A 16,006-nucleotide genomic window follows, 5' to 3' on the forward strand; every position below is an offset into this window, starting at 1 on the left:
TCTTAAAAAAATCTTAATCCTTTCAGTACTTATGAGCTTCTGAAGTTAAGGTTGTTCTTTTATGTCTAAGTGCTCTCTGATGACACGTGTCTCGGGAACTGCCCAGTTTAGAAGCAAATCCCCATAGCAAACCTCTTCTAAACTGGGCGGTTCCCAAGATATGTGTCATCAGAGAGCACTTTGACAGAAAAGAACAACCTTAACTTCAGAAGATCATAAGTACTGAAAGGATTAAGATTTTTTTTATAGAATTAATTTACAAATCTGTTTAACTTTCTGGAGCCAGTTTATATAAAAAAATTTTTTTTTCCTGGATAACCCCTTTAATGTCAGTTAAATGCATTCCAGCTGTTTGAGCATTTCTCCATTTGTAAGGATAAATACATTTTTATATAGTTTTTTGAAACATATCAAACACATTTCATAGAATAAGATGTTTTCTTTTGTACATTTGTAAGGTTAAATACAATTTACAGGAATAAAGAGCTGTAGCAGAGTGAAAGGCATAAACGATAGCAGTATGTAATTATATGGATTCTAGTCTAACAGCTAAATTATTTTCATGTGTATATGGTAGATAAATATTGACATAGAAACTATTCTGCTAACATCTTTTGAGACAATTTTTAATCACATAATACACTGAATTGTGTGTATATGTAAGATGAAAGTATTTATACCTCCTAATATTGTGACCCATTAGCCATAAAATAAAGAGCTGTAGCAGTGAAGGGCATAAACAATAGCTGTATGTAATTATATGGATGGTAGATAAATATTGACATAGAAACTATTCTGCTAACATCTTTTGAGGAAATTTTTAATCACATAATACACTGAATAGTGTGTATATGTAAGATGAAAGTATTTATACCTCCTAATATTGTGACACATCAGCCATAATATTAATACCACTGCCTAATATTGTATTTCTAGGTTGAACTCGATGGTCTCTTGTCTTGTCTTTTTTCAACCTTACAAACTGTTACTATGTTTCCCTTTTGGAGCATTCTGGGTTTTGTTTTGTATTCTCAATGTTCACAACTTACATCTACAGTTATTTTGCACCACTTTATAAGTGCTTTAGGTACTGTATATATGACAATTTCAGGAAAATATTACTCCCAATAATATACATTGCAACCAGGTATTGTTCCAAATGTAAGGAAAAAAATATATCCAATCATACACATTATTAACATACAAACTAAAAGAAAATACTACAGGGTGGGCCATTTATATGGATACACCTTAATAAAATGGGAATGGTTGGTGATATTAACTTCCTGTTTGTGGCACATTAGTATATGTGAGAGGGGGGGGGACTCTTCAAGATGGGTGGTGATCATGGCGACCATTTTGAAGTCGTCCATTTTGAATCAAACTTTTGTTTTTTCAATAGGAAGAGGGTCATGTGACACATCAAACTTATTGGGAATTTCACAAGAAAAACAATGATGTGCTTGGTTTTAACGTAACTTTATTCTTTCATGAGTTATTTACAAGTTTCTGACCACTTATAAAATGTGTTCAATGTGCTGCCCATTGTGTTGGATTGTCAATGCAACCCTCTTCTCTATATACTGCTATATACTCCTATATACACCGCAGGAGAAATGCTAGCACAGGCTTCCGGTATCCATTGTTTCAGGTGCTGCACATCTCGTATCTTCACAGCATAGACATCATCATGTAGGCCACTGGATATGTGAAATTGCTACATGATGATGTGTTTCCCTCTTTATGCACTGAAGCTGGCACGTTCCCTGAGTTTTTCCAGCAAGATGGTGACCACCACATTATGGGTGTCAGGTCTGAGCATTCCTAGATGAACAGTTTCCTGGAAAGTGGATTGGTCATCGTGGGCCAGTTGAATGGCCCCCCAAGGTCTCCCGATCTGACCCCCTTAGACCTTTATCTTTGGGGTCATCTGAAGGCAATTGTCTATGCTGTGAAGATAAGAGATGTGCAGCACCTGAAACTACGGCTACTGGAAGCCTGTGCTAGCATTTCTCCTGCGGTGTTGCTATCCGTGTGTGAAGAGTGGAAGAAGAGGGTTGCATTGGCAATCCCACCCATCTTGAAAAGTTTCCCCCCCACAAACAGGAAGTTAATATCACCAACCATCCCCATTTTATTAAGGTGTATCCATATAAATGGCCCAGCCTGTACTTAAAGATGGACCAGTTCATGTAAATACTTTGACTCAGAAGCCTAAAATACACCTACCCTAGTATTTACTATGTGTTCATACATGTTCTGTTATTATTGCTGTCACTGATAATAAATTTAATTATTTATGTATTGTAATTATATAACATAATCAAAATAGAATTTTCTTTTAGTTTATATGTTAGTGATATTTGTATGATTGGATATATTATTTTTTCCTTACATTTGAAACAATACCTGGTTGCGCCGTATATTATTGGGGGTAATATTTTCCTGAATCTTTGTCATGTATACAGTACCTAAAGCACTTATAGAGCGGTGTAAAATAACTGTAACTATAAGTTGTGAACTATGAGAATATAATGGTTTACAAAGAAAGAAAACAAAACACAGAATGCTCCAAAGGGAAACATAGTATCAGTTTGTAAGGTTGAAGAAAGACAAGAGGCCGTCGAGTTCCACCTAGAGACACAATATTAGGCAGTGGTATTAATATTATGGCTGATGGGACATAATTAGAGATGAGCGAACTTACAGTAAATTTGATTCGTCACGAACTTCTCGGCTCGGCAGTTGATGACTTATCCTGCGTAAATTAGTTCAGCCTTCAGGTGCTCTGGTGGGCTGGAAAAGGTGGATACAGTCCTAGGAAAGAGTCTCCTAGGACTGTATCCACCTTTTCCATCCCACTGGAGCACCTGAAAGCTGAACTAATTTATGCAGGAAAAGTCATCAATAGAGATGAGCAAACTTACAGTAAATTTGATTTGTCACGAACTTCTCGGCTCGGCAGTTGATGACTTTTCCTGCATAAATTAGTTCAGCTTTCCGGTGCTCCGGTGGGCTGGAAAAGGTGGATACAGTCCTAGGAGACTCTTTCCACCTTTTCCAGCCCACCGGAGCACCTGAAGGCTGAACTAATTTACGCAGGAAAAGTCATCAACTGCCGAGCCGAGAAGTTCGTGACGAATCGAATTTACTGTAAATTCGCTCATCTCTAGACATAATATTAGGCCGTAGTATTAATATTATAGCTGCTGGTACACAATATTTGGCAGTGTCATTAATTTTATGGCTAATGGGTCACAATATTAGGAGGTATAAATACTTACATCTAACATATACACACTATTCAGTGTATTCTGTGATAAAAAAAAAAAAATCACCTGAAAAGATGTTAGCAGAATAGTTTCTATGTCAATATTTATCTACCATATACACATGAAAATAATTTAGCTGTTAGACTAGAATCCATATCATTACATACTGCTATCGTTTATGCCTTTCACTCTGCTACAGCTCTTTATTCCTGTAAATTGTATTTAACCTTACAAATGTACAAAAGAAAACATCTTATTCTATGAAATGTGTTTGATATATGTTTCAAAAATGATATAAAATGAATTTATCCCTACAAATGGAGAAACGCTCAAACAGCTGGAATGCATTTAACTGACATTCACTTCCATTTAGGACACTACGTGTAACGTCAGTGAATGGGGGAGAAAGGGGGGGGGGCGAAGCTATGCAGGCTTTCACATGGGGCTATACATTTATATAACATTCTGTGCATCTGTTTCTATATAATGTGATATAATCACTGCCTCTCTGTGGCCTAAAGAAATTTCTCCACCGTTGCAGCCCATTCTTTTTACTATGACATGTATACCATGACATATTGCTGTTATACTATGAGCCCCGTGCTATAATTAACAGCTGGAATGTATTTCACTGTTAGTCAAAAGAAATGACCAGCATGTGCTGATTTTTTTGTGAGTTACTATTTTGATATGTTTTAATAACTATATAAAATGTATTTATCCCTATAAATGTAGAAAGGATTCTTTGAAACGTGTTTGAATATATGATTCCTTCTATTAATAAAGCTTTATAAAATGATACATTACTGTCTGTTTTTTACTATAAGACATGACGTGAGTGAATGTGAGAGAAAGGGGGGCGAACTCCGGCTGGTATAACACAAGGAAGACTGCTTCCTAAAAAAAGAACACTGCCTATACTTCAAGCTGCTTGGTTAACCCTGTAAATAAATATATTAATGTATTTTTACTCTATGTTGAAAGTTATTCATTGACTGTATCAATATCTAAAATGTACTTAACCATGTACTTATTTTTTATAAAAAAAAATATTTTGATAAATGTTTCAATAACTATATAAACTGTATTTATCCCTATAAATGTAGAAACAATTCTTTGAAACGTGTTTGAATATATGATTACTTCTATTAATAAAGCTTAATAAAATGATACAGTACTGTCTGTCTTTTTTTTATTTTTTACTATAAGACATTCTGCTATGCAGGCTTGTCGGGACATGTTTACATATTAAACGGGGTGGGGGGCCCCCACACTATAAACATTCACATCCATTTAGGAGACTACATGAGTGAGTGAGTATGGTGGGGGGGCGAAGCTATTCAGGGAAGGGGGTACATATTACTTGGTGTGAGGGGGGGCCCCCCACACTATATAAACATTCACAACCATTTAGGAGACAATGTGAGAGAAAGGGGGGTGAAGCTATGCAGGGAAGGGGTCGTGGCCTAGTGATGGGAAGGGGGCATGGCCTGGTGAGGCTCTGCTAGAAAAGTGGGCATGGCACCTGTCACTTTACTTCCGGTGGGCGGTTTGACTAAAGGTATCCCCCCTCCCCTTACTACTCACTGCCCCCGTAGTCTTCTTCCCATAATGCATCCTGGTGCCATCTCTTCCCCAGGTAAGTGACACAAACACACTCTGTCGTCCACATGATGGATGACATCATCCATCTTTCCTGCTCCATGCCCATTGTAGACACTCTCTAGGTTGGCCAGGGGTCAACATAGACACTCTGACTGGTCTACAGATGCCTTGTGTGACTTTTTTCAGCACTTTGCAGCTCTGGTAGGATCAAACCAAGCAGGCTAGAAGGCATCCATGCTCCTCTCAGATCCTTACTCTTGCCCATTTGTCCTCTTCTGACTCTGTCCTTAAGAACAGGTCACCCTGTATGATATGTAAATATATATGTTTGACCACAACAAGCTCCATCCATTATCACCAGGTAATTTATGTTCTTCCCATCACCTTCCACTGGTTGATGTTCTGGCCGATCGGTGTCTATACAGAAGCGTCACAGCTCCACCTCTATCCGCAGACACGTTGGGGTATAAACCATGGATGACACAGCGTAGATGAGCGCGGCTCTTGACATCCTATGACTCTTCCCTATTTCTCCCGCTCTCATTCTCACTTTAGCATTTTTACCTTCCGCCTCATTGCCCTGTCAGCAAATCCGTCTCATTCTGATCTGTCCCTAGGCACAAAAAACCAAGGACTTCAGAGTTATCGTTTATATACCCCCACCCCCACCCCCTGCGCCTGGTATCCCGAGGCTCTGAGATGTAACACTAATGCAGTCTGCCAGCTGCTTAGCTGTATACAGGATGCCAAGCTTAGGTCTGTGTGGCGTACAGGGCAAACTTCAGTCACTTTGCTTTAAAGAGCAACTCCGCTCACAACGGATATTAACATCGCCACTGCAGTGAACAGATCACATGACATACCTTCCCCAGTACTTTACCTCCTGCCTACGATATGAGCTGCCAAAGAGAAAAGACAACTTCTCTAAGCTAATGTCCAGAATATAACTGCTATAATACTGTTCCTATATACAAGAATATAACTACTATAATACTTCTCCTATATACAAGAATATAACTACTATAATACTGCTCCTATATACAAGAATATAACTACTATAATACTGCTCCTATATACAAGAATATAACTACTATAATACTTCTCCTATATACAAGAATATAACTACTATAATACTGCTCCTATATACAAGAATATAACTACTATAATACTGCTCCTATATACAAGAATATAACTACTATAATACTGCTCTTATATACAAGAATATAACTACTATAATACTGCTCCTATATACAAGAATATACCTACTATAATACTGCTCCTATATACAAGAATATAACTACTATAATACTGCTCCTATATACAAGAATATAACTACTATAATACTGCTCCTATATACAAGAATATAACTACTATAATACTGCTCCTATATACTAGAATATAACTACTATAATACTGCTCCTATATACAACAATATAACAGATATATTACAGCAGATTAGTCAGGTAAATGTTTATAGTTTGCAGCCCTATTAGTTGTCAGTCATGGTGATGTCTGTGCTGTGACTGTCTTCGCACTGCGGGTGGCGCACTGTACATTGATGCCCTCTTTACATCTCCCTTCTCCCCCATATAACATCCTCGCCTGGCGCTGCCCTACATATCTCCCGTCCTCCGCGCCTCGTCTCCTCTGGTGTTTGACTGATACCGCAAGTAATTTTGTCTGAATGGATGTTCAGACCAGGAGGTTAATACTCTCAGCTCGGAGTATTAATGGTGACACATTGCCCATCCTCCGCCGGGCACCATGCCACCCCGAGTCTCCTCGTATGATTGTTCTGGCTGATTCATGTCTGACCCGTTTGACCTCCGCGCGGGGCTGAAGGCTACGAGCCGCTGCCCGAGCGCCCATTAACTTTATGGTCCGAGACCCGGAGAAACGTCGGCGTCCTCTGCGCCCGCGTATTACCCGATTCCAGATGGCATTTATATTAATCGATATAAAATATTCCAGCTCGCCGCCCTGCTCCCAGGGCACAGAACATATTTAATCAGCTTATCCAAGTCACTGGCTTTTCTAAAAATATTCAATCACCTTAACACTTCAACAGCCGAAGGGTTACAGACTGAGCGCGCCCAGAATGACGACCGCCACCCCCCTCCCCCACCCTACGAACCCGACTTGTGCCCTTCTCCAACACATCAAAAATAATTCTCTTTTAGTTTTATTTTAGGTGCAGTGGGGAAAGCTGGGTGATGACTAACATGGCGGCCATTGCCAGTCTTACGTCTCCGTGGCCGTCATACGATTTGGCACCCAGCTTGCCCCAAAATTTTACCGGTAAATACATTACTTTAGAATTGTCTGTTTCTGGGAAAGTTGGGTAAGGACCACTATGGACGCCTTCTTGTAACCAATGAAATGGCGGTTTTTCCTAGACACGATATGTTGCGGTTTTTTCATGTGTCGTCTCCTTCTATTCCTATAACAGTGATGACTCTGACAGTAAGAAGCTGCTCTGTACGGCCTGGGACGTCCGGGAAGGAGACGCCTCCAAACAGTCGGGAGAAGAGGAGTCGCTGACTAAGGCCGGTCTGCACCATACAGGCTCCCCGGTGCGAGTGCAGCAAGGAAAGAGCGCCGCCACCTGTTCTCACGGCTCAAAGAGCTCCAATTATGAGCTGTCCCTGGACCTCAAGAATAAACAGGTAAGAGCCTACATAATGGTGCCATATAGTGCTAATATAATACTGTATAGAGAGCCTACATAATGGTGCCATATAGTGCTCGTATAATACTGTATAGAGAGCCTACATAATGGTGCCATATAGTGCTCGTATAATACTGTATAGAGCCTACATAATGGTGCCATATAGTGCTCGTATAATAATACTGTATAGAGAGCCTACATAATGGTGCCATATAGTGCCCGTATAATACTGTATAGAGAGCCTACATAATGGTGCCATATAGTGCTCGTATAATAATACTGTATAGAGCCTACATAATGGTGCCATATAGTGCCCGTATAATACTGTATAGAGAGCCTACATAATGGTGCCATATAGTGCCCGTATAATACTGTATAGAGAGCCTACATAATGGTGCCATATAGTGCCCGTATAATACTGTATAGAGAGCCTACATAATGGTGCCATATAGTGCTCGTATAATAATACTGTATAGAGAGCCTACATAATGGTGCCATATAGTGCTCATATAATACTGTATAGAGAGCCTACATAATGGTGCCATATAGTGCCCGTATAATACTGTATAGAGAGCCTACATAATGGTGCCATATAGTGCTCATATAATAATACTGTATAGAGAGCCTATATAATAGTGCCATATAGTGCTCATATAATAATACTGTATAGAGAGCCTACATAATGGTGCCATATAGTGCTTGTATAATAATACTGTATAGAGAGCCTACATAATTGTGCCATATAGTGCTCGTATAATACTGTATAGAGAGCCTACATAATAGTGTCATATAGTGCTCGTATAATACTGTATAGAGAGCCTACCTAATGGTGCCATATAGTGCTCATATAATAATACTGTATAGAGAGCCTACATAATGGTGCCATATAGTGCTTGTATAATAATACTGTATAGAGAGCCCACATAATGGTGCCATATAGTGCTCATATAATACTGTATAGAGAGCCTACATAATGGTGCCATATAGTGCTCGTATAATAATACTGTATAGAGAGCCTACATAATGGTGCCATTATAGTGCTCGTATAATACTGTATAGAGAGCCTACATAATAGTACCATATAGTGCTCATATAATAATACTGTATAGAGAGCCTACATAATGGTGCCATATAGTGCTCGTATAATAATACTGTATAGAGAGCCTACATAATGGTGCCATATAGTGCTCGTATAATACTGTATAGAGAGCCTACATAATAGTACCATATAGTGCTCATATAATAATACTGTATAGAGAGCCTACATAATGGTGCCATATAGTGCTCGTATAATACTGTATAGAGAGCCTACATAATGGTGCCATATAGTGCTCGTATAATAATACTGTATAGAGCCTACATAATGGTGCCATATAGTGCTCGGATAATACTGTATAGAGAGCCTACATAATGGTGCCATATAGTGCTTGTATAATACTGTATAGAGAGCCTACATAATGGTGCCATATAGTGCTCGTATAATAATACTGTATAGAGAGCCTACATAATGGTGCCATATAGTGCTCGTATAATAATACTGTATAGAGCCTACATAATGGTGCCATATAGTGCTTGGATAATACTATATAGAGAGCCTACATAATGGTGCCATATAGTGCTCGTATAATAATACTGTATAGAGAGCCTACATAATGGTGCCATATAGTGCTCGTATAATAATACTGTATAGAGAGCCTACATAATGGTGCCATATAGTGCTCGTATAATAATACTGTATAGAGAGCCTACATAATGGTGCCATATAGTGCTTGTATAATACTGTATAGAGAGCCTACATAATAGTGTCATATAGTGGGGAAATAAATGCTGAAAAGTGTCAATAAATAGTACCATATCGTCCTAATAAAATACTACTATAGAGAGCTCACAATTAATAGTGCCAACATAATAGAATTATACAATACCGTATGGCGATATTTTGGCAACATTTTGAATTATGTAACTGTTATAGAATGCGCACATATCTATGCCATACAGTGACCGCACAGCAGTACTGCTCCCACTACCTATGTGATAGCACAATGCGGTGACAGTTTACTGCTCTATATGAAGATTGCATTGTTCATCCTGAGCTTCCTGGTTCATGAAGGGAATGCCAGGACTGCAGTGAGGACTGACACACAGGTGGAGCCATAATGTGAGGGGCAAATAAGAGAGTAACCCCACCGTGCACATGTATGTATCATAATGTATCAGGGCTCCTGATATACCCCATAAGAGTGACATTCAAAGTGCCCCCATAACAGTAACAGCCACAGTGCCCCCATAACAGTGACATCCACAGTGCCCCCATAACAGTGACATCCACAGTGCCCCCATAACAGTAACATCCACAGTGCACCCATAACAGTGATATCCACAGTGCCCCCATAACAGTGATATCCACAGTGCCCCCATAACAGTGATATCCACAGTGCCCCCATAACAGTGATATCCACAGTGCCCCCATAACAGTGATATCCACAGTGCACCCATAACAGTGATATCCACAGTGCACCCATAACAGTGATATCCACAGTGCCCCCATAACAGTGACATCCATAACAGTAACAGCCACAGTGCCCCCATAACAGTGACATCCACAGTGCCCCCATAACAGTGATATCCACAGTGCCCCCATAACAGTGACATCCACAGTGCCCCCATAACAGTAACAGCCACAGTGCCCCCATAACAGTGACATCCACAGTGCCCCCATAACAGTGACCTCCACAGTGCCCCCATAACAGTAACATCCACAGTGCACCCATAACAGTGATATCCACAGTGCACCCATAACAGTGACATTCAAAGTGCCCCCATAACAGTGACATTCAAAGTGCCCCCATAACAGTGACATTCAAAGTGCCCCCATAACAGTGACATCCACAGTGCCCCCAATAACAGTGACATCTACAGTGCACCCATAACAGTAACATCCACAGTGCACCCATAACGGTAACATCCACAGTGCACCCATAACAGTGATATCCACAGTGCCCCCATAACAGTGACATCCACAGTGCCCCCATAACAGTGACATCCACAGTGCCCCCATAACAGTGACATCCACAGTGCCCCCATAACAGTGACATCCATAACAGTAACAGCCACAGTGCCCCCATCACAGTAACGTCCGCAGTGCCCCCATAACAGTAGCATCCACAGTGCCCCCATAGCAGTGGCATCCACAGTGCCCCCATAGCAGTGGTATCCACAGTGCCCCCATAGCAGTGGTATCCACAGTGCCCCCATAGCAGTGGCATCCACAGTGCCCCCATAACAGTGATATCCACAGTGTCCCCATAACAGTGACGGCCACAGTGCCCCCATAACAGTCACATCCACAGTGCCCCATAACAGTGACAACCACAGTGCCCCCATAACAGTGACATCCATAGTGCCCCCATAAGTGACATCCACAGTGCCCCCATAACAGTGACATCCACAGTGCCCCCATAACAGTGACATCCACAGTGCCCCCAATGACAGTGACATCCACAGTGCCCCCATAACAGTGACATCTACAATGCCCCCATAACAGTGATATCCACAGTGCACCCATAAGTGACATCCACAGTGCCCCCATAACAGTGATATCCACAGTGTCCCCATAACAGTGATATCCACAGTGCACCCATAACAGTGACATCCACAGTGCCCCCATAACCGTAACATCCACAGTGCACCCATAACAGTGATATCTACAGTGCCCCTATAACAGTGACATCCACAGTGCCCCCATAACAGTGACATCCACAGTGCCCCCATAACAGTGACATAGAGAGCCTACATAATAGTACCATATAGTGCTCGTATAATAATACTGTATAGAGAGCCTACATAATGGTGCCATATAGTGCTCGTATAATAATACTGTATAGAGAGCCTACATAATGGTGCCATATAGTGCTCGGATAATACAGTATAGAGAGCCTACATAATGGTGCCATATAGTGCTTGTATAATACTGTATAGAGAGCCTACATAATAGTGTCATATAGTGGGGAAATAAATGCTGAAAAGTGTCAATAAATAGTACCATATCGTCCTAATAAAATACTACTATAGAGAGCTCACAATTAATAGTGCCAACATAATAGAATTATACAATACCGTATGGCGATATTTTGGCAACATTTTGAATTATGTAACTGTTATAGAATGCGCACATATCTATGCCATACAGTGACCGCACAGCAGTACTGCTCCCACTACCTATGTGATAGCACAATGCGGTGACAGTTTACTGCTCTATATGAAGATTGCATTGTTCATCCTGAGCTTCCTGGTTCATGAAGGGAATGCCAGGACTGCAGTGAGGACTGACACACAGGTGGAGCCATAATGTGAGGGGCAAATAAGAGAGTAACCCCACCGTGCACATGTATGTATCATAATGTATCAGGGCTCCTGATATACCCCATAAGAGTGACATTCAAAGTGCCCCCATAACAGTGATATCCACAGTGCCCCCATAACAGTAACAGCCACTGTGCCCCCATAACAGTGACATCCACAGTGCCCCCATAACAGTAACAGCCACAGTGCCCCCATAACAGTGACATCCACAGTGCCCCCATAACAGTAACATCCACAGTGCACCCATAACAGTGATATCCACAGTGCCCCCATAACAGTGATATCCACAGTGCCCCCATAACAGTGATATCCACAGTGCCCCCATAACAGTGATATCCACAGTGCACCCATAACAGTGATATCCACAGTGCACCCATAACAGTGATATCCACAGTGCCCCCATAACAGTGACATCCATAACAGTAACAGCCACAGTGCCCCCATAACAGTGACATCCACAGTGCCCCCATAACAGTGACATCCACAGTGCCCCCATAACAGTGATATCCACAGTGCCCCCATAACAGTGACATCCACAGTGCCCCCATAACAGTGACATCCACAGTGCCCCCATAACAGTGACATCCACAGTGCCCCCATAACAGTAACATCCACAGTGCACCCATAACAGTGATATCCACAGTGCACCCATAACAGTGACATCCACAGTGCCCCCATAACAGTGACATTCAAAGTGCCCCCATAACAGTGACATTCAAAGTGCCCCCATAACAGTGACATTCACAGTGCCCCCAATAACAGTGACATCCACAGTGCCCCCAATAACAGTGACATCCACAGTGCCCCCATAACAGTGACATCCACAGTGCCCCCATAACGTTAACATCCACAGTGCACCCATAACGGTAACATCCACAGTGCACCCATAACAGTGATATCCACAGTGCCCCCATAACAGTGACATCCACAGTGCCCCCATAACAGTGACATCCACAGTGCCCCATAACAGTGACATCCACAGTGCCCCCATAACAGTGACATCCATAACAGTAACAGCCACAGTGCCCCCATCACAGTAACGTCCGCAGTGCCCCCATAACAGTAACATCCACAGTGCCCCCATAGCAGTGGCATCCACAGTGCCCCCATAGCAGTGGTATCCACAGTGCCCCCATAGCAGTGGTATCCACAGTGCCCCCATAGCAGTGGCATCCACAGTGCCCCCATAACAGTGACGGCCACAGTGCCCCCATAACAGTCACATCCACAGTGCCCCATAACAGTGACAACCACAGTGCCCCCATAACAGTGACATCCATAGTGCCCCCATAAGTGACATCCATAGTGCCCCCATAACAGTGACATCCACAGTGCCCCCAATAACAGTGACATCCACAGTGCCCCCAATAACAGTGACATCCACAGTGCCCCCAATAACAGTGACATCCACAGTGCCCCCATAACAGTGACATCCACAGTGCCCCCATAACGTTAACATCCACAGTGCACCCATAACGGTAACATCCACAGTGCACCCATAACAGTGATATCCACAGTGCACCCATAACAGTGACATCCACAGTGCCCCCATAACAGTGACATCCACAGTGCCCCATAACAGTGACATCCACAGTGCCCCCATAACAGTGACATCCATCACAGTAACAGCCACAGTGCCCCCATCACAGTAACGTCCGCAGTGCCCCCATAACAGTGACCTCCACAGTGCCCCCATAACAGTGACCTCCACAGTGCCCCCATAACAGTGACATCCACAGTGCCCCATAACAGTGACATCCACAGTGCCCCCATAACAGTGACATCCATAACAGTAACAGCCACAGTGCCCCCATCACAGTAACGTCCGCAGTGCCCCCATAACAGTGACCTCCACAGTGCCCCCATAACAGTGACCTCCACAGTGCCCCCATAACAGTGACCTCCACAGTGCCCCCATAACAGTGACCTCCACAGTGCCCCCATAACAGTGACCTCCACAGTGCCCCCATAACATTGACTTCCACAGTGCCCCCATAACAGTGACATCCACAGTGCCCCCATAACAGTGACCTCCACAGTGACTTATTTGTTGCCCTTCTTATACTGTCAGGAGTTTTTCTTATGACAATTCTCTCTTTTCCAGATTGAGATGCTGGAGCACAAGTATGGGGGGCACTTAGTCTCCCGACGGGCGGCCTGCACCATCCAGACAGCGTTCAGACAGTACCAGCTGAGCAAGAACTTCGAAAAGATCCGAGACTCCCTGCTACAGAGTCGTCTCCCCCGGCGCATTTCCCTGCAAAAGGTCCGAGTACATAACCAGGACACCTTCCCTTCTGCCGAAAAGGCCCTACTGGAGAGCTACAACCTGATGGGCATCCCCCTGGTGAGGTCGCCCTCCCTCCCGGCCACCATCAGCGGGGCCCTAACCGAGCTGGAGGACTCCTTCACCGAGCAGGTGCAATCTCTGGCCAAATCTATCGATGACGCCCTCAGCACGTGGAGTCTGAAGACCATGTGTGCCTTCCCCGAGGCCGGCTCCTACCAGATCCGCGAGGCCTTCATGCAGCAGAACCCAGAACTGGAGCCACCGAAATTAGAGGAAGGAGAAAGTGAGGACGGCCAGCTGGGCACTCTACCCAAGAGCAGCAGTACCCTGATGATGGCCTTCAGAGATGTCACCGTCCAGATAGACAATAATAACATCTCCGTCTCCTCCTCCACCTCCCTCTCCATGTCCAACTGCTTGGCCGGGGCCCAGAACCCTAAACCGGAGGAGGAGCGGGTCAGCGGAGAAGCCACTTCAGAGCCTCCGTCCCAGGAAACCTCCACGCATGAGACTCACCTGGTACAGAACTCCTTCCTGGAGGTCAATGGGGACGGGGTCGGGAAGGAGTTAGTTGGACCTGTTCAAACCGAAACCGAAACTACCGACCTCTCAGAACAGCTGAGCAGCAGCAGCACCTCCACCAAGTCTGTGTCCGAGGTGTCTTCTAAGGAGGCCTTACAGGCCATGATCCTCAGCCTTCCCCGCTACTACTGTGAGAACCCCGCCAGCTGCCGATCCCCGACCCTCTCCACCGATACCATGAGGAAGAGACTGTACCGCATCGGGCTCAACCTCTTCAATATGTGAGAAGGGGCAAAGGGTTATGGGCCGACGGAGTCCTAGGGGGTCTTCCGGTGGAAAACAATGTTTTGAAAATCAACTGGTGCCAGAAAGTTAAAGAGATTTGTAAATTACTTCTATTTAAAAATCTTAATCCTTCCAGTACTTTTCAGCTGCTGTATGCTCCAGAGGAAGTTGTGTAGTTCTTTCCAGTCTGACCACTGTGCGCTCTGCTGACACCTGTCCATGTCAGGAACTGTCCAGAGCAGGAGTAAATCCCCATAGCAAACCTCTCCTGCTCTGGACAGTTCCTGACATAGACAGAGGTGTAAGCAGAGAGCACTGTGGTCAGACAGAAAAGAACTATACAACTTCCTGTGGAGCATAGAGCAGCTGATAAGTACTGGAAGGATTAAGTTTTGTAAATAGACGTAATTTACAAATCTATTTAAAGGAGTACTGCTCAGCGTTTGGAACAAACTGTTCCGAACACTGGAGCCGGCGCCGGGAGCTTGTGACGTCATAGCCCCACCCCCTCATGATGTTACACCCGGCCCCCTCAATGCAAGTCTATGGGAGGGGGCGAGATGGCTGCCACGCCCCCTATCATAGACTTGCATTGAGGGAGCGGGGCCGTGACATCACGAGCCCCCGGCGCTGACTCCAGCGTTCGGAACAGTCTGTTCCAAATGCCAAGCAGCGGAATACCCCTTTTAACTTTCTGGCACCAGTTGATTTTCAAAATTTTTAGTCCACCAGAGTACCCCTTTAAATTAATCAAGTATTGTCCATTATATTCTACTCACGCACACAGGCAGATAGTGTCTTTTTTTTAAAGAAGTGAAACTCCCCTTTAAATTTTATGTAAATTAAGTAAATGAGAACTCTATATTCCGGAACCTCTACAGGGCATCACTCAAGTAATGTCCATTATATTCTAGACACACACAGAGGCAGATAGTGTCTTTTTTAAAAAGGTGGAACTCCCCACTAAATTTCATGCACATTTTATGTAAATTAGGTAAAGGG

The 16,006-nt window shown here is 43.3% G+C and overlaps 1 protein-coding gene across 8 annotated transcripts in view; it reads left to right on the forward strand.

The window, feature by feature from the left end:
* The window catches only part of IQSEC3 (IQ motif and Sec7 domain ArfGEF 3), a 47,013-nt gene that overhangs the window by 12,087 nt on the left and 18,920 nt on the right, over positions 1-16,006 (forward strand). For all 8 annotated transcript variants that reach the window (XM_056517822.1, XM_056517817.1, XM_056517818.1 and 5 more), the window contains exons 2-3: positions 7,327-7,543; positions 14,012-15,000. In XM_056517822.1, coding sequence (XP_056373797.1) covers positions 7,327-7,543; positions 14,012-15,000 — 1,206 coding nt within the window. The remainder of the gene's footprint in view (positions 1-7,326; positions 7,544-14,011; positions 15,001-16,006) is intronic.

This window comes from Hyla sarda, chromosome 4 (genome assembly GCF_029499605.1).
Source record: "Hyla sarda isolate aHylSar1 chromosome 4, aHylSar1.hap1, whole genome shotgun sequence".
Taxonomy (NCBI): domain Eukaryota; kingdom Metazoa; phylum Chordata; class Amphibia; order Anura; family Hylidae; genus Hyla; species Hyla sarda.